Source organism: Maniola hyperantus, chromosome 16 (assembly GCF_902806685.2).
Source record: "Maniola hyperantus chromosome 16, iAphHyp1.2, whole genome shotgun sequence".
NCBI lineage: Eukaryota > Metazoa > Arthropoda > Insecta > Lepidoptera > Nymphalidae > Maniola > Maniola hyperantus.
The window spans coordinates 7604448-7623323 of record NC_048551.1 but is presented as its reverse complement, the minus strand read 5'-3'; the positions used below and the strand labels follow the sequence as shown (position 1 = coordinate 7623323).

At 37.2% G+C, this 18876-nt stretch overlaps 2 protein-coding genes across 5 annotated transcripts in view; both read left to right on the top strand.

The window, feature by feature from the left end:
- The window catches only part of Rpt3 (26S proteasome regulatory subunit Rpt3), a 96248-nt gene that overhangs the window by 22812 nt on the left and 54560 nt on the right, over nucleotides 1–18876 (top strand). The window lies entirely within an intron of this gene.
- Nucleotides 1–18876, top strand: part of LOC117989611 (semaphorin-2A-like) — a 420606-nt gene that overhangs the window by 396384 nt on the left and 5346 nt on the right. For all 4 annotated transcript variants that reach the window (XM_069503904.1, XM_069503902.1, XM_069503903.1 and 1 more), the window contains 5 exons: nucleotides 13080–13180; nucleotides 14439–14611; nucleotides 15661–15852; nucleotides 16986–17123; nucleotides 18391–18499. In XM_069503904.1, the coding sequence (XP_069360005.1) occupies nucleotides 13080–13180; nucleotides 14439–14611; nucleotides 15661–15852; nucleotides 16986–17123; nucleotides 18391–18499 (713 nt within the window). The remainder of the gene's footprint in view (nucleotides 1–13079; nucleotides 13181–14438; nucleotides 14612–15660; nucleotides 15853–16985; nucleotides 17124–18390; nucleotides 18500–18876) is intronic.

The window sequence follows — 18876 nt, the reverse complement described above, 5'->3', positions numbered from 1 at the left end:
ATAGTAACGGTGGAAACTTTGAGCTCTAAAACAAAATTACAGATATTGATCGTAGCGTAAATAGAAGGGTTGTAAGCAGTGGCGTGCACAGGTGTTCAAGCCTGGGTAGGCAATTAGGTATGAACCTATTCAGTCATTGTGAAAAATAAGCATTGAGTTATTAGGACTAGGTTCACTAGGGTAAGCAGTGTATTTATGCCTCTATGACCTGCATGCCACGGGTTGTAAGTTGTAACCTACCTTCTTGTAGCATAGATTTACATCGATATTCACATAATATCCTACAAATAGTACTTCCAAATAAATTATTACTAAGTCGTTACTTAAAAGTACTGTAGAACGTGTCATAATATACAGTAGACTTTCCTTCTATCAATCCTTCATTCCTATTTGGCAGTCCTTTATTATAGTCCGTACAAAATGACTCCTCACGCGCCATTTTAACTCTATGGGTCGACTGTCATGTCAAAAGTACGGTTCACCTGTAAAATAAGGACTAAAATCGTACTTTTGACATGAAATTTGACACAAAAAGTGAGGGGTTAAATTTTACGCGTTATACATAAATCATAATTTTGTTATTCTGTTAAGGCGAAATGGGATTGAAGTTGTGCATGGGTGCTCTCTAAGACGCGTTGCGGGCGGCTGACGGGGTACGGGAGCGGTAGTCTGGGCCGCCCAAGCGCAAATTTGTTGCACACTTTTTTATAAATATTTATATTTAAAACTCTATATGCGATGTTACCATAAAATAATACCATAATCCCTTAGTGTATTAAACGTTGAACGTAAGTACGAAATTTTATTGAAATTGGTTTTAACTCAACCGAATAAAACTAGTTTTTCTCCTAATAGTCTTTTAAAAAAATTTGAGAAACTTCGCGATTTTTTTGTATCGAGCCAAATTGTGCCAATCGTGTTTTGGCTCTCGTAATTCACTAATCTTTAGTTTTAATAATAATAAAAAAAGAATAAAACTAATTTGTAGTTTTCGAGGCCAAAAATTGATTCTTTGAACATCCGAAATGTGTCTCTTTTTTTTTTTTTATTCAGATACAAGTTAGCCCTTGACTGCAATCTCACCTGATGGTAAGTGATGATGCAGTCTAAGATGATAGCGGGCTAACCTGGAAGGGATAGGGCAGTTTTTACTAAACCCGTACCCCTTTGGTTTCTACACGGCATCGTACCGGAACGCTAAATCGCTTGGCGGCACGGCTTTGCCGGTAGGGTGGTAACTAGCCACGGCCGAAGCCTCCCACCAGACCAGACCAGAAATTTAGAAATTATAAAATTCCAAACCCCTGCCAGGAATCGAACCCGGGACCTCCCACTATTAAGACCACAGCGCTCACGACTGCGCCAGGGAGGTCGTCAAAGAAGAACACAACACACTCTACAAGAAAAGCAAGTTTTCGCAATCCACCTCTACTTCTATTTCAATAAAATGAATTGGAATACTTCGATTTAGCCTTCAGTTCCTAAAACTACCTCCTTGATAACCCCAGTAAATAGTATAAAATCGGTCAAAGGGCTCACTCGATCACATAAAATTTCTAACGACAAATCTCATAAAAGTCGGAGAGCTCGTAGGCAAACGTTAGAAGCCACGCTCCTCGATTTACGGCGCCTATAAAATACATATTGCGATTTGTGATAAAAGTCCGCACCAATTTGCTGATATCAGCGGAATTAATTTACTTTTATTGTCTGAAGGTTCTCTACCAACTACTGTGAAATTGTAATGTTTTGTCTGTTTTATTTGTTCGTATTCCAGTACCAGTAGGAACCACCAGTACCAGTTACATAAGATGGACTGGCAGCTTGAAAGTATTTAGGTACTTACGTACTTCACTGACCAAAAGAGGAACTTTGTCTTTCCGGCACTAGAAGATGCCACTCATGTTTGTCATGTACCACTTCACGTCAATTGAGGAGGCCTTGAAAGCGTTTCATCATCATTATCACTGGCAACACGTACTGCAAGAATTTTGGACGAGAATAAATCTCGAAGCTTCCCGAACGCCCAGCTCAGTTGGAATCGGCGGCTAACCTTTTTGTTGAAATTAGACCTATATAGTTGGATTATGCGTCCCAGCCCCCAAGTAGACATAGGTACTCGTCTACTATTTAGAGTGCAGAGATCTTGGGTGGGACGGTACAAGAGAATTAGACATGATTTTCGTATTTTTGACAAATCGAAGATGGTTGATGTACTCGCAGCAGACGTTAATGCCAAGTCCGTTCCAATCTAGAAGCTTAAAGACGTCTTGTAAAGCAGCGGTAAAGAGCTTAAATATTACTTTGATACCGGTGATAGCCTAGTGGGCAATGGGCTGATTACACCTACCGAGTAGTGAAGCGAGACAGTAAAATGTCACTCGGCCGAGACAGTGATGTGGTGGCCGCTTATACGTATTTCGAAATTGCGCCGAGCACTCGTAAGTGTTTATACCAACCGAGTACTCGGCCGAGGACACTGACTCGCCACTGTACTCGTTAGGTGTAATCGTACCATAAGGTGGCAGCCTGAGCGAACAGAGTTGTCAATAATACCTACCTATTGTAATTTTAAAACCATATAAATTAAATTGAATAACGTCGTAAATATGTAAAGCATTAAAGATTCAGTAATAAAAAGTAAAATTTAATTAGCAAAAATACCTTCATCAAGTAATAAAATGCGTGCCTATATAAGCCCGTTTGTATAATATTCTAAGGAGATTCATCTCTTTAGACACAAAGGCTTTGTAATAGACTTAACTAAAATTACTATAGGTACCTAGGGCCTGTTTCACAACTGCCAGGTGAACTTTATTTAACGAATTTTGAGATTATGACAGTTTCTGTATCGGGAATCGGTCCAAACGACAAAATCCATTAGATAAAGTTTATCCGGTGGATATGAAACAGGCCCTAAGATTTAAAAATATACCTAGACTTTTCTAACATCTTAATAAACAAAGCGTAAATATCAATAAGTTTAAAGACACAAGTAGTCTTTCGCAAAGTAGTCCTTTTTATGTGAGTTCGATAAATAATGATAATTATGAAAATCTATTTCGGTAACTCTCATCTTATAGCTATTTAAAACACATTTGTACTATTTTACGTCAAACGATAAAAATATTCTAAAAAGCCTTCAATGAAACGTGGAAAATTCAGAAGGTAAAACGTCACGGCGCGAAAGGTAGATTTTAAGGAAAACCCATCCAATTGGCGAGCGAAAATCTATAGGTTAAGCCGGGACTTTTTATGAAAACCAATAAAGATGTTAGAGCTACTTTGTGTTTGGGAATTTATACCACTTGGAGGAATAAAACTTATATTGTTCGGGGATCGCAAAAAAGTTTTCACTTAAGGTCTGTCGAAGCGAAATCTTTATTGAATTGCGGGATTATTTCTTTGAACCTTTATTGAAGGCTCCGTGATCATTGGAAAGGAAAATATGAAAACATAATTACGACCTGCGCTAACCCTTACCTACGTTCGATACTGCTTTAATTTGATTGAAAGGTATTTTATTGCATCGAATAAATAAGAAATGGAAATAACGGAAATCTATCAGCTTTTTATTGTTATATCAGTGATCTGTTGAAATCGAGTGGATATGAGATAATATAATAATACAGTTTCTGTATAGGTCACTCTATTTCTCGTTAGATTGATTTATAACACCTTAAAGCTTTGTTTAAGCGAAGCCATCGCTGCAGTGAAATTGGCAGCCAGCAATAGCTTGGTATAGGCTTGTATATGCAGTTTTTCAAACCAAGCCAGCGCGTACTAATAGCGCTGGCGAGAATGGAGCGCCATTTTTCAAGCCAGTGAAGCCCGTATACCCCTCACTCAACCCCTGCGCCAGCAGCGTTGTGGACATGTGTAGACGCGTCGCGCCAGTCGCTGGCATTAGTCCGTTATATTATGCGTTTGTTTCTGTTTAGATTGTTTATGTTACTTCTAGTTATATTTTTGCCTTGCCTTTGTCTTGCCGCTCTGTATAAGTCATAGAGTTATGATACTATAAGTGAAAGTAACTTGTCAAAGTTTTCAGTTGTATCTCGCAACGCCAACCTGTACTCAGAAGGATCTTCTAATCTTAGTTGTTTTAGTAACAAAGCAGAAGCTCCAGCTATGGGTCTAACGCTTAGGCATTTTCTTGTCCAAAGTAGTTTTTCTTTACGATTTCTTTCGTGGATACGGCAACAAACAGACAACGACACGGCACAGACAAGATAACAACACGGCAACGATACGGTAACGACAAGGCAACGATACGACAATAACACGGCAACAACACAACAATGATAAGGCAACGACACAACAACGATAAGGCAACGACAATGCAACGACACGGCATCGACAAGACAACGACACGGCAACGACATGGCAACAACGAGGCAACGATACGGCAACGATAAGACGACACGGCATTATTTTTGAAAACCTAACCACACGTGGATGAAGTCGCGAGCCTCATCTAGTCTCTAATAACTTTACATCATTTGTGTAGTACCATGCGGTGCGTTTTGTTGGTAGTCTTGCTTATTCTCAGATATTCCTTTGATGCCGCCCTAAAAGAGTTTACGGTCAGACGTGCCCGGTATTGCCTTATGTACCTAATTCGTTACTAAAGACCGGCATCCCGGGGGAAATCCCCGATCAACCAATGTGGGATTGTTTAATTATTTTGTTAGACTCGACTGTGATCGGAATTAATGGGTATAAGTAGGGGAATTTATAAGCCTAGCTAATAAAGCCAGTGGTTCCCAATATTTACGAGTTTTTACTTCTGTATTGCTACTGTTTTCATTTCTCTGTGCGCCGTATTCCTAATTGCTAAGGATCATGATCATGGCTATTACAATAAAATCCCAGTTATAAATGTTTTGGAAAAATAACCACTGTATTATATTACTTAAAAAAGTATTTCAATATTATCTCAGATTATCTCATAAAAGTTTAGAGAGCACTGCGTTCGACAGATTAGGTACATTCGTACAGTATCGATGTTAGAATCTAATTAATTTTCCTTGCGTGGAATATACCGTGAGGAGAATATTAAATTATCGCATCGCTCTTTTACAAGAATAATCCTATAAGGACCTTAACGAATTAATTTAAAAATAGGTCCTCTGCATTTATATCCCCATGGAAGCCTTGTATGAAATATTCATTCATACAGACGTCTGTTTTTGTTTTAAATAAATGAGGTACTTGTGGACTACACAAATTTCAAACCCCTATTTCACCCCCTTAGGAGTTGAATTTTCAAAATCCTTTCTTGGCGGATGCTTACGTCATAATAGCTATCTGCATGACAAATTTCAGCCCAATCCGTCCAGTAGTTTGAGCTGTGCGTTGATAGATCACTCACTCAGTCAGTCAGTCACCTTTTCCTTTTATATATTTAGATTAATTTAACTGCAAGTCTCCTAATAATTAAGTTTCGCAGTACCTTGGGACCACAACGGTCTATCGGTTTTTCGAACTATGTGCCCTACGTGTGAACTATTGTGTATTGTTATTAAAGGTACCTATTGGAATAAATTCTCTTTTTTTATATTTTTTGATCATTTAAATTCACATAGTTTAATATTTATTTCTAGAGTTTAGGTGAAAACTAAAATAAAATTATGTCGGTTTCTAAAAATATAATGCCTATTTTTAACGACCTTAGTGATTCCAAAAATAAATAGGGGTATCGTTACTTCACGTCTTCGAACTTAAAATGCGTAACGAGATTGACGTAAACAGATTCACAGCCCCTCCGCTCTCTTCCTCTCCCCTAACACCTCGTATTTACTAACAAATATACTGAATGCTTTCCCTTGTACCCTGTTATCGCATCAACTCGATCTTCTGTATAAGAAGCAAGCCGAATATTAGGTATGTGTGAAACTTTCAGGAGCGAAATATATATAGGAATAGTCTTATATAGGAAAAGTCGTTGTGTGTGAAATTCTTTAGAGATTTAGATATTTTCCTCGAATACTAAAATATCAATTGACGTGCTTTCTGGCGTTCAGATTTCGGAGACCCCAGTTTGACGTGACTTTTTTAGCTAACTTGACATTGAACGTTGAGGTAAATCATGATTTGATATTTTCGTGATATTTTCATACAAATCGGCAGATTAAAGTAACTCAGGTGTCAGGTTTAGAGTGCCTTCCAATTTGATTTGTAAATCTACTTACCTATATAATTTCGATTGATGAACTGATACGCGGCCGCAGCGCGGGTGCAGCGTTGCAGTCGCGCGTTTTTATTTGTACGGGTTAACAAAGCAGCACGGCCGCAGCACTACAGCCGCGCTGCCTCTGCGCGGCACTTTGCGGCAAATTGGAAGGCGCCCTTAAACTTACACGGCACTGTTCATACAATTAAAGTCAAAAACTAACGTTAAACTAAGTCTGCGGGTACACTTCAAACCCCTATTTTACCCCCTTAGGAGTTGAACTTTCAAAAATCCTTAGCGGATGTCTACGTCATAATAGCTATTCACTCCGATCCGTCCAGTGGTTTTAACTGTACGTTAATAGATCAGTCAGTCAGTCAGCTTTTCCTTTTATATATTTATTATAGATTTACATTAATAAGTTTGTCAATTAATCACGTAAGTTACTTACGTGAGTGAAACTTACAGGTGTAATCGCGGTCTAACTCTAGCTAACGTGACATGAGCGTTGATGTAAATTCAGTATGGACGAGCAAACGTCGTGATTTGATATTTCCATACAAATCGGTATATTAAAGTAAATAGGGTGTCACGTTTTTGAAATTACACGATTACTTTTCGTACAGTAACGAAAAAAAATAACGCCAATTATATTATTATGATTTCTCTGCATCTTTCATTTTGCATTACTTAGTTGGTGCCTTCGCATTACATAATATATTGAATTCTTTGATGTATAAAATAAACTATGTCTGCGCCACTCGCTACTTTTATATAAGCTGCGCCATAAGACTAACACATACCATTATTATTATCATCTGAATGCTTTCCCTTGTACTCTATTATCGAATCAACTCAATCTCCTATGTAATATAGGTATCACGCGTGAATCATGAATGAAAGCCTCAGTATACATACGCGAAGCACTCAACAAACTAATGACTAGTTACATGTTCTTACTTGCTGAATTCTATTTCAGCATAGAGAGACAAGTATGTAGGTAGTAGCTGTACATTATAAATAACATACAGAATGTATTAGTGTTGGAACTGGCTGTAAACTAAATTGTTTATATTTAAATATGTTCTTATTCTTATTTTTTCTAAGAGTTTTTTGTTTTACATTCGATGACATATTCACTTACTTCAAATCAATATCCCAACAATTAGTAGTATAATAGCGGTGATAGCGTAGTGGTTAGACTTGTTTCGGCATTTTGTTTGTGAGCTGCATGGTTCGATTCTCTAACTTATCAGAGCTATGTGTATTTTAAGCAATTAAATATAACTTCACTTGCTTTAAGGTGAAGAGAGATATTAAGACAGCAGTGCCTGAGAGTTGCTCATAATGTTCTGAAAAGTGTGTAAAATCAACCTATCTGCACTTGGCCAAGATGGTGGACCTAAATCCTTCTCGTTTTGAGAGGAGACCCGTGCTCAGTAGTTGAGATATGATAATGATGGTGCAATGTATCATTATTAAGTACAGGCACGCAGTTTTTGATTACATTAGCCGAAAAAACTAAAATTTGTATCGTGCACTATTTTCTGTATAGCTCATTAAGATCTCGTAAAACAGAAAAATGTCTCATTTATTATTAGCTTAGCTCCACAGTACAAGTGATTAAGTGAAAGCTATGATTAGATCTACAACTAGCCAGCGAAGGCCAGCTATGAAGGTATCGGGTAATTACTTTCTATAGCGCGTTTATTGTGCCCCAATTGGCCCTGAATATGTTTCTCATTATCCTTTATTATACCTCCGATGCTAATCACACCGCTTCAATTGCCCCTGAAATGACTCTAATTGAATCGGACGTGTTGTGACTTTGAACATGCAACCAAATACTTGCCTATGTGGCATTGTTTATCGTAACCCTTCAATAATTTTAATTTCTAATCCTAATCCTAATAAAAAGTGTGGATGTTTGAATGTTTGGATGTGTTGAGATTTGTATGTTTGTTAGTCAATCACGCAAAGACGGGTGAAAGGATTTGGATAAAATTTGGAATGGAGATAGATTATACCCTGCATTAACACATAGGCTACTTTTATCCCGGAAAATCCCGTATTTCAGCGAGGTGCTCAGATATTTCCGACGAGTTGTATATTTGCAAAATAGAGAAAACCCCTACGAAGCTTGAGCTTTCCGTTTCAGAGTTATCAAAATTAGAGATTTTGTGTACCTGCTTTATTTTGTTGAACTCTAAACCATTTTGTCTTTTAAAAGATTTTTTCTTGGTAGAATGTTTTCCATGACATGGCATAAAAGGTAGGTACATGTTAGGCTGCATCGAAATACATGTAACTACATCTATTTCAAATCCAAAAGTATCTTCGTACGACAAACCACAGTAACTAGGAGAATCTATTCGTTCAGTATGCCCACGACCAATCCCGACAACGTGTGATTAAGTATTCCCTCTATAAAGTGATTTAGCTGATGCACACAGATTTGCCGATATAATCCCTAGATTAGATTATTCTAACAGCTTAGAAAATCATCAACGCAATGTGTTTGGAGTTAATGGTGCTAGGTTACAAGGTAATTACATTCTCCCAATTGAAATCGCTTAGGTACGCTTAGGCACTCTAAATATAGAATGAAAAGCTGACTGACTGATCTATCAACGCACAGATTAAACTACCAGACAGATCAGGCTGAAATTTGGCATGTAGATAGCTATTATGACGTAGGCATCCGCTAAGAAAGGATTTTTGAAAATTCAACCCCTAAGGGGGTGAAATAGGGGTTTGAAATTTGAATAGTCGACGCGGATGAAGTCGCGAGCGTAAGCTAGTAGGTATTATCATATCATGATGCACTTGACTATGTCCACGTGGATTTAGGTAACTAAAAATCATGTAGGAACTCTATGAATTTCCAATTCAATCATTTATTTCACTGTGAAATTAGCTATGGTAGTTCCGTACACGTTTATAAACTACCTCGTAAAATATGAAAAATACCCGTAACTCATACAAATTGTAACTATAAAATATTTATAGGTCTGAAGCAGTTCTGTGTAGTTACCTTACCTCATACTCTATTCAAGTAACATAATTACAGGTGCTTGTTTACGTCAATCAACTGTTCTTACTTCTTTCGATGTAATATAACTGATGAGACTGTCGATTGTTATGTGCTACTTGCGGATCTATTTATACCTATTGAACAGGGTGTTAGGAACAAACAACGTTACTCAATATTTACATATAAAAATAATATTAGTAAAACCGGCCAAGTGCGTGCCAAGTAGCGGGCCACGCGTAGTGTAGGGTTCCGTAGTCACAACTTAGCCTTAACTTATAATGATTATAATATATACTACTGCTGTGAAATTTTTTACGTTCCTATATGTATCCTACCATTTGGCTGATAAAGGGGGGAGAGGGGGGGCCCACTTGGCTCTAATAAAAATTATCACTTTAAAACATCATATTTTACAAACGGATCTAGAAATCGAAAAATGATGTTCCCACAACCACAGTATTTTTAAAAGACCTAGTCAACGATATCCCACACTATGGGGTAGGGGAGAAAAATAATCATCCCCACTTTACATGTAGGGGAGCTACCGTAAAAAAAATATTTATCACAATTTTATTTCACCACTTTGTCGGCGTAATTAATATTTATACCCATGCCAAATTACAGATTTCTAGCACTAATAGTCTCTGAGATTAACCGAGGACGGACGGACGGACGGACATGGCGAAACTATAAGGGTTGCTGGTTTACTACGGAACCCTAATTAGGAGTAACATTATTTACCGATACAAATTCAATCTGTATAAAAAACTTAACAGCTTAATCCAGCATTACGTACCTAATATTGTATGTTGTAAGAATTAGACCAACTCTAAACTGACACAATTAGTAAATTACCTAAATTAGATTTCAATTTGGACTCGCTAACACAATGCTAACAGTGCCATGCTAGAAACTTAGAGTAACACTGGGATGCTACAAATCCGTTTATTAACTTCAGATTAAAAGTTATAACTACTATTTTATAATCTTTCTAGTGGTAACTTGAATAAAAAAACTGAATAACTGACGGGCATGTCAACGTACAGCTGGATTTAAACTGTACGTTGCATGTACCTAGATATGTTTTCTTTAAACTATGAAAAATTGTGTTGAGTAATAATTTAATACAGCTCTTTGAAAGAAGGTTACAAGGGTATTTATACCAACAGAGTTTTGACAAGACAGAGAATGCGATATGAAATGAAATTAACGTGTATGGATTCTTGGAGCGTACCTATTCCTTCATTAGGACAATACTCTTATTAGTAATACAATTACTGATTTATAGGACGACTATAACTTAACTAACAACAACAATGACGCTTTGCCATTCGGTGTGAAGTACGACATACGGTGCCGTAGGGTTGTCAAAAACAGATTAATTATTATTAAAGAAGAAAACAATTAATACCATATAGAAAAAAATCAATCCTCATTATGGTTATTGCGAGTATTTAAAATAACGTAGTGCGCACATGCAAATACAATCATCTAAATATATAAAAGGAAAAGGTGACTGACTGACTGACTGACTGAATGATCTATCGACGCACAGCTCAAACTACTGGACGAATCGGGCTGAAATTTGGCATTCAGATAGCTATTACGACGCAAGCATCCGCTAAGAAAGAATTTTTGAAAATTCAACCCCTAAGGGGGTGAAATATGGGTTTGAAATTTGTGTAGTCCACGTGGACGAAGTCGCGAGCATAATCTAGTCATCATTTAAAGCATGATCTCAATCCATCGCAAGCGTAGGTAGGTACTGCTGAGAACGGGTCTCCTCTCAAAATTAGAAGGACTTAGGCCATACTCCTCTCTTTACCTACATGCCAGCCAAAGTATGGATTGCCAGATTTCACACACTTTTGAGTTTATGAAGAATTCTAAAGGATGCATGTTTCCTCGCGATATTTTGCTCACCGGTAAAGCAATTAGTGATATGTAATTGCTTAAAACGCTTATAACTCTGAGGTGCGTGTCCCGGACTTTCCGAAATACGATACTAGTCTTGTGTCTGAGTATCTTTTCTTTCATTATTTAATTATTATTATATTAATATTAATAAAGATAGTTATGCAGTGCCAACCCTAAGTTGGCCACGTTCCACTATACTACTGTCCGTAACTCAGTTGGTAATTTCGGTACATATCTAATCCAATTAGCTATTATGATCCGCGCTCCGAATATTAATTTGATGGTTTTGTAAGGAGGCTGCATCCGAACTAACCTTATGTTACAATGGAGCTCACACTTAATCCTGATCACGTCTTCAATTTGATCGGACTACGTACAGTATTTACTGAGGTTATATTTTGCTGACCAGCTGAAACTACATACTAAACAAGTGTAATACAAGGTTAGACAAGTAGAAATATAAATTCATCTACGTTTTTGTAAATATTATGCGTATCTACATTATTGGAGTTATTTTATCTTCTGTTAGAACTTAGAAGTCATGAATGTGTACCTTTGGTAATATTTGTATCAAATAAAAAAATCGGTAGATTTTTTACATAAATCAGTACCCTTATAATAAATCCGAAAGTGTGTTTGTTTTTTGGTTTGTTCTTCATTCACGCAATCAAAATTAAAAATCCCGTGGGAACTCTTTGATTTTCCGAGATAAAAAGTAGCCTGTCACTCTCCAGGTCTTTATCTATACCCATGCAAAAAATCATGTTGATTTGTTGCGACATAATTGAAGGACAAACTAACAAATAACAGACAAACACACTTTCGCATTTGTAATATTAGGTCATAGCGAGACCAATTAGGTATTATATTTTGGGTATCGGTGAACGAGCAAACATCGCGAATCGTGATTTGACATTTCCATACAAATGCAAAGGCGTTACGTAGCTCCATATTGCCATTATTTTTGTAAACATGAAATCTTCCACTCAGCGCCCTGTTTTTAGGTAATTTTAGGTAAGCCCTGTTCCTATTTTCAATACACCTACTTTTAAATAACTGCGTATTCAATACGCCGATTTTGCGGTCCAAACACAGGGTCCAAAGTTACAAAACTCGTAAAGTTTGCGGTCGCGGTCCTTTTATGGTATAAAACTGTTAAAAGCAAAAATAGTCGGGATCGCGATTGGTTTGTTGCATGCCCCGTTTAATAGCTAGCGGTTTGTTAAATGCTTCAATGACTGATTTTAAGTAATCGAAAACTCGGTTTATGGTGAAACTAGTACACGCTATTCGCCGCGCCCATTTTGGCTGTCTGCTGGTTTTTTTCTGTTATTTTATTGAAACAAAGAAACTCCCATTAAAAAAATATGGAAATACAAACATGTTTTGGAGTAACCTGTCTACCGCAGCCAGCCCTACTCCAAACCAAAATGTATCTATTATGTGATTATGTAGGTAGGACTTCTCGAGTCTCGAGTGATGAGTGATGGTGGCTAAATATGGTACTCATAATATTATGGCGCTAGATTTTTTCGCAGAATTGTTTTCTGCTGTTCGATTTCTGAAAATTTCATTACGAGATTATATTATTGTAAAAGTTACTCGAGTGATCTCACTATTCATTATTCAATCATCATTGGTTTCTTCCGTGCCTCTGAGCCATCGCATCGGTCCCGGATATTGGCATCTAAAAACAATCTTTAAACCCGAATCAAAATCGCAAACTTAGGTAGGTATAGGTATCAGAAAGGTATTAAGTATTCTGTGCTTATATTCGAGACCTGTACAGAAAGATCTGGAATCCACAATATTAATAGGTTACATCCGACGAAAATCCCTAACCATGTGATTAATGAAAAAGGGTCCTGTTTCCCAGCAATGTGGAATATGACGCTATGAAAATGACGTTATGTAGGTAGTAAATACTTATATAGTTCTTTATGATTGTTACAGATGAAGGAAAAATTCATAAAATCGTACAGTGGACTCGGAACGGCGACAGCCAGTCAGCTTTACTTGACATCTTCGACGTAACTCCCGGCGAACCAATTCAGGTATGTGAGGAATAAATTGCATTTTAAAACCCGCTTTTCACGTATGAACGTGTTAAAAATTGGAGCTGAAATTTTAACATTGATGACGAAAATATTTTCAAGTGCTGCTCCGACAAACACTCGATATTTTGATTACATCGATTTCAAAAATGTAAAACCGGTCATAAATCGCTAGTGTCAAATTGGTATTTTAGAAATATCAAATCTGTACTCGCATTTTACTTGCTAGGTATAAATTTTTCTAAATAGAAATAACACGACTCACGTGCTTAGTCGAAGTACCTAAGCCCGACTAGTTTCGAACCGGTAGTCGAGCTTACTTTGACTTAAACACGTCACTCAACGACAGTTTACACGCTAAAAAAATAGTTCCGTTTAAAAGCACTAATCTCAAAAAGAGCTGAAGGGTTGTCACTCCGATATACAATAAATTAGAGAAGGTTTCTATATTCATTGTAGGTACAAAGTTAAATACTAAAGGCAAGCTTACGAAGTCAGGCAGGTACTTTCACATATACAAATTACAAATCCATTTAAGTAGGTACCTCCTTTTTTAGTCGATTAATAATAGTATGTCTAGACGCTATTTGTATTCCAAAGTTTCAAGAACTTGAACTTTTACGAGTCTCAAGATAACTATGGCATAAGTAGGTACTACTCAGTTTATATCGCTTTTTATTGTTTCCTACTAATTGTTTTTCTTTCTATACATTGCCAAATATCTAAATAAAAAGTTTGAATTACCAATAACATTTAATAAGCAGACCTAAATATTATTAGAAATAATGTTAAGATGTTCACTGAATTCACAACCATAACCAAATACATATCTTAAGCGTTTGTTCTTTTAATTTTAATTATCTAGCCGATTAGCAGATTGAACTAATAAAATCAATGTTATGCTAGTCACGAGTTGTTTTCGTCATCGTCAACCGATAGACGGCCACTGCCGAACGAGGTCTCTGTTAGGGACTTTCACACGCTGCTGTCTTACACTGCCTGGATACAGCGGCTTCCTGCGACATGCTTGATGTCGTCTGTCCACCAATGGAGAGTTTGCCAATGCTACGTTTTCTAGTGCGAGGTCGCCATTCTTAGCACGTTGTGACCCTATAATGTCTATCAGTTCTTCGACCTACGTCGGTTTTTTTTTGATAATTCTACAGATCTCCTAACTTCAGCGAATATATTGCGCTAAAATACTCTCCTCTTCATACATACATAAGTTATTAGTTAAATATGCACTTTCTTTAACTAGGCGATGGCTCTATCACGATTACACGGATCGCTCTACGCGGCATCCGATAGGCGAGTGCTACAGCTACGCCTGGCCTTGTGCGCCCGACGCTACGACGCATGCGTGAGATGCGCGCGCGACCCATACTGCGGCTGGGACAGGGATGCCGGCGTTTGCAGGGAATATACTCCAGGGTAAGCTACTATCTCTGAACAGGACACCTGATACGCGAGTGCTACAACAACGCCTGACGTTATGTACCTATTTGATGTTACTATGCCCGTGTCAGATGCGTGTGCGACCAATGTGCGACCCATACTGTGACTGGAACAGGGACACCGGCATCCACAGATAATGTATATACCTACTATTCAATTTTATCAGGTAAAGATGTATATTATTTGTATTGATATTTTTATGTGGCGTCTTGTAATTATGTAACTGCTATAGTTAAGATTGATTGTGGTGCGCTGTCCTTTGCTTGACTAGGTATTACACCTACTTCCGTTCTTAACTGGTTCTTACGTTCGTATACTAGCTATTATACATACTTCCATCAATCAAGACTAGTCATTTTATTTTGTACTAACAGCTTTAACCCAACCATCAAAAGGGGAGGCAGTACCGAATAGAATGTGAATTCTCTATTAAAACTAGAATTATTTTAGAAACTTTTTCGAACAACGATTTGAACTAAAAGGTAATTTTTGAAAACGCCTGAAACACTAAACTAAACTTCCATTAATATGCGCATAAAATAGCGAGCTCCGATAGAGGCCATTCAATTCGCGCGACGCGATGATAGCGCGCTGAAATTCAATAACACGATACATAACTATGAACTAATCGACCGGCAATATTAAACAATAACTAATTTTCTATGATTCACATTTTATCAGGTTAATGGTCTCAATATGAGATGTATAAATCATAATATAAAAATATCCATGCCAAAAAAACTTTAAAAAAATTATAAACCATACATACTTGTACAACTACGAAATTAACGTACCTACGAGTTGATAAAGTTAAGCGTTCACTAAAAAACTTAAAAAGTTATGTACATTTATTACCTAGCTGATTGTGGGCATATTATTTTGTAGGCGGTATCCTTAGTAAAAACCCTAATAAAATGAGTAAAATCTAAAAGGTTATGATGTCTACGTGTATAGAAACTGAATGAGTTAAAAAACTCATAGAATTTTAATTTCATAGAAAATTAATACATTTTATACTTTCACAGACTAATTCAAGATGTGGCGAACGAAACGGCAGATATCTGTGATTCCTCGATCTCCCGGAAGAGCATATCAGCAACTTGGGGTCAAAGCTTGCATCTCGGTAGTTTTGTCAAAATGCCAGAAGTCCTCCAACCAAGAGCAGTGACGTGGTACCATTACTCTAGGGAAAAAGGCCGACATCCTATTGCTTTTAAGTAAGTTAACCAACGGTCAAATTACTGAAATAGCTAGCTGTTAAATTTCTGTGGCGTTTGTGGGTGATTTCTATTATTCACTACTCCTAGTGATTCTATAATATCGTGGCATCATTTGACATTATCCATAAGAAAACTAAAGAAACCGCTCAGATCGATTTCGCCTCGCTTATAAAGTAGAATGCCCAAAGGAGTTGCTGTCAGTAGGCAATGTTCAGAAAACAATAATGAAGTCCCAATAGATAGTACAGTTCCATTACGGAAAATTTTCCAGACAGTGCTAACAATAAAAACCACCCAGAAGACAAAATGAAAGGGTAACTAAGAACAATTACGCTACATACCCACACACGTATAAACTGAATACGCATGTAACAACATTAATTAAAGTGTTTCCAAATCTACCATTATCTCACAATTCCGAGTTCCGCCAGTACAATTAAAATGCAAAGGGAAACTCGAGTTTAAATTCATCGAGTGCTATCCTTTACATTACTTTTAAACGAGGGTTTATTTCGCTAGCCGTACCTACTGTAATTATTTCTTGAAATACGGTTAATAGGACGGAATATCAAATTTAGTAAGGTTAAAGGGTTGAAGGCCATTTTGTACGAATTTAATTTGTGAACATTGTTCTTCACGCACTTGTGCATGAATAACATTTTTTTTTTGTAATAAAATGTAATTTTTCCCCTTCCTGCGTATCGTTATCCTTAATAACTTCAGTTCTTTCCTGTTCATTATTTTCCTCTCAAGCCTGCCTATCTTATGCAAAAGGGATTGTATTGTTTTTAGGATTAATGTAAGTAGGAACCTTTGTAAATCCTCGTGTTATTTTTAGTATTCCCTCGTACAATTTTCTCGGCTAAGCTATTTTTTGCAGTTATTATTACCTGTCGAAAATATCTGCGCATCTCGCTGGAATGCGCTTCCCCTCGCGCTTCCTTGCAGCTAGCCCATTTTCGCCTATCCAGTACCCAAAGAGTATATAAACACTACGTTCTACCAGTACCGTTGCCAGTACCAGTGCCAGTACCGGGCAACGCATGCACGTTGCGTGACGTCATTAAGATATTTCCGACGGGCTGTGTATATCATTGTGTTTCAAAATCTAATTTATCCCTTTGTTACAGTAAACCTGAGAAATACATAGAAACATCGGAGCACGGGCTGCTCATAATATCAGTGACCGAGGCGGACGCGGGGCGGTACGACTGCTGGCTTGGAGGCTCTTTACTCTGCTCTTATAACATCACCGTAGATATACACAGGTAATTCATACCTATTCCTTTTTTATCTATTTAATTTATTCTAAAGATTGAAACTGCTATTCAATCTTTAGAATATGTGGCCTAAATGATTTATTTCAATATGAAATTTCGACATAACGCAGGCTTTTCAGCTGAACCGGATAGAGTTACCTTTATAAGAAAGTGTCTTTAAGGCGATAAAAACAATTTTTATACTAATATCTCTTCTTTCCGTCAAAATAAGGTCAGACTGGTGAAAGTTGGTCGAACTTACTCTGATTTTCCAAAACTACCATCTTGTTGGCCCGACGACAAGCTTGCGATAAAACTTGAAGGAGACTCGTGCAACACCGGGAAAAATAAGGTCCTAGGCCTATTCATATAAATAGGCCTAACCTTATTTTTCCCGACCAACAATGAATAAACAAAGGCTGATAAAGAAAAATAAGACTGCCTTTTATAGGTTTTTTTTTGTGAGACATCTATGTTAAAGTAGGAATCCTGTAAGTATTCAATTTTCGCTGACTTTTTGCCGACCGACTGATCGGCTGACGTCCGATCGGCGTTGGACCGACTTGCGATTTTGTTCCATCTCCGATTATAAGCAGTACATCAATAAATAATCACCAGCCTACATTAGGCGAAATGTTTGAAACATTAATACTTCATATTTGAGTTTCTTTGTAAATGAAACACGAAGCTCGATATTTTTTCTTTGTAAATGAATATACACACTATCGCTCTTTGGAAAATTGAGTACCTTCCTCTTAAATATTCCTTGCCTCTTGGGATACTATGTGCTTAGTTTTCGGAAAGTTACTCAGTTTTGTGGTATAGGTACCTATTTTATAACAAATCAATTGATCAAGGTCCCATCTTCGGGGAAATCATCTTGAGTCTCGAGCGAAGTTTGGCCACTTATTTCATTAGTGATATTAGATTGTAGTGTCGTCTAATCCACTTCAGTTATAATGACACTACAACATAAAACGTTCTGATAACTCACTACTACCGTGGTAGTTGAATGGACAGTAAGTTGTTGTTTTTAGGGTTCCGTACCTCAAAAGGAAAACGGAACCTTTATAGGATCAATTTGTTGTCTGTCTGTCTGTCGGTCTGTCAAGAAACCTACAGGGTACTTCCCGTTGACCTAGAATCATGAAATTTGGCAGGTAGGTAGGCCTTATAGCAGACATTTGGTAAAAATCGGAAAACCGTGAAAAACAAGCCTTAACATGGGCTTCTGGCCTGACCTAGATAGGAATTAAATACATTTTTTTGCTCGCAGATGTTCGCCGCCGGAAAAGAGCAACGAATATCAGAAGATTTACTCAAATTGGTGTCACGAATTTGAGAAATACAAAACGGCTATGAAGACGTGGGAAAGAAAGCAAGAGGTAATTTTACAAACAATATTACTTACCTTTAATTTTGGCATTTATAACATTATCCTTCATTTATTGCACCAAACATTTGTTCGATTACAAATTAGCGCTTGACTTGCGGCGATTTTACTTTATTATTCTAAGATGAAAACCCACCAACCTGGAAGATGTATGGCAGTTTTATTAAACCCATATACCTAAACGGTTTCTACATGGTATCGTAGCAAACTTAACTAACGGCTATCTTGCTGGTAAATCTTTGACTGAGTTGATTAATTGTTTTTTACTGACGTGAATCGAACCCGGGATGGCTCATTTCAGGGCCACAGCGCATCACTGCGATAGGTCATCAAAAATGTCAATCACGTAGTTTGTATAGCAATAAAATT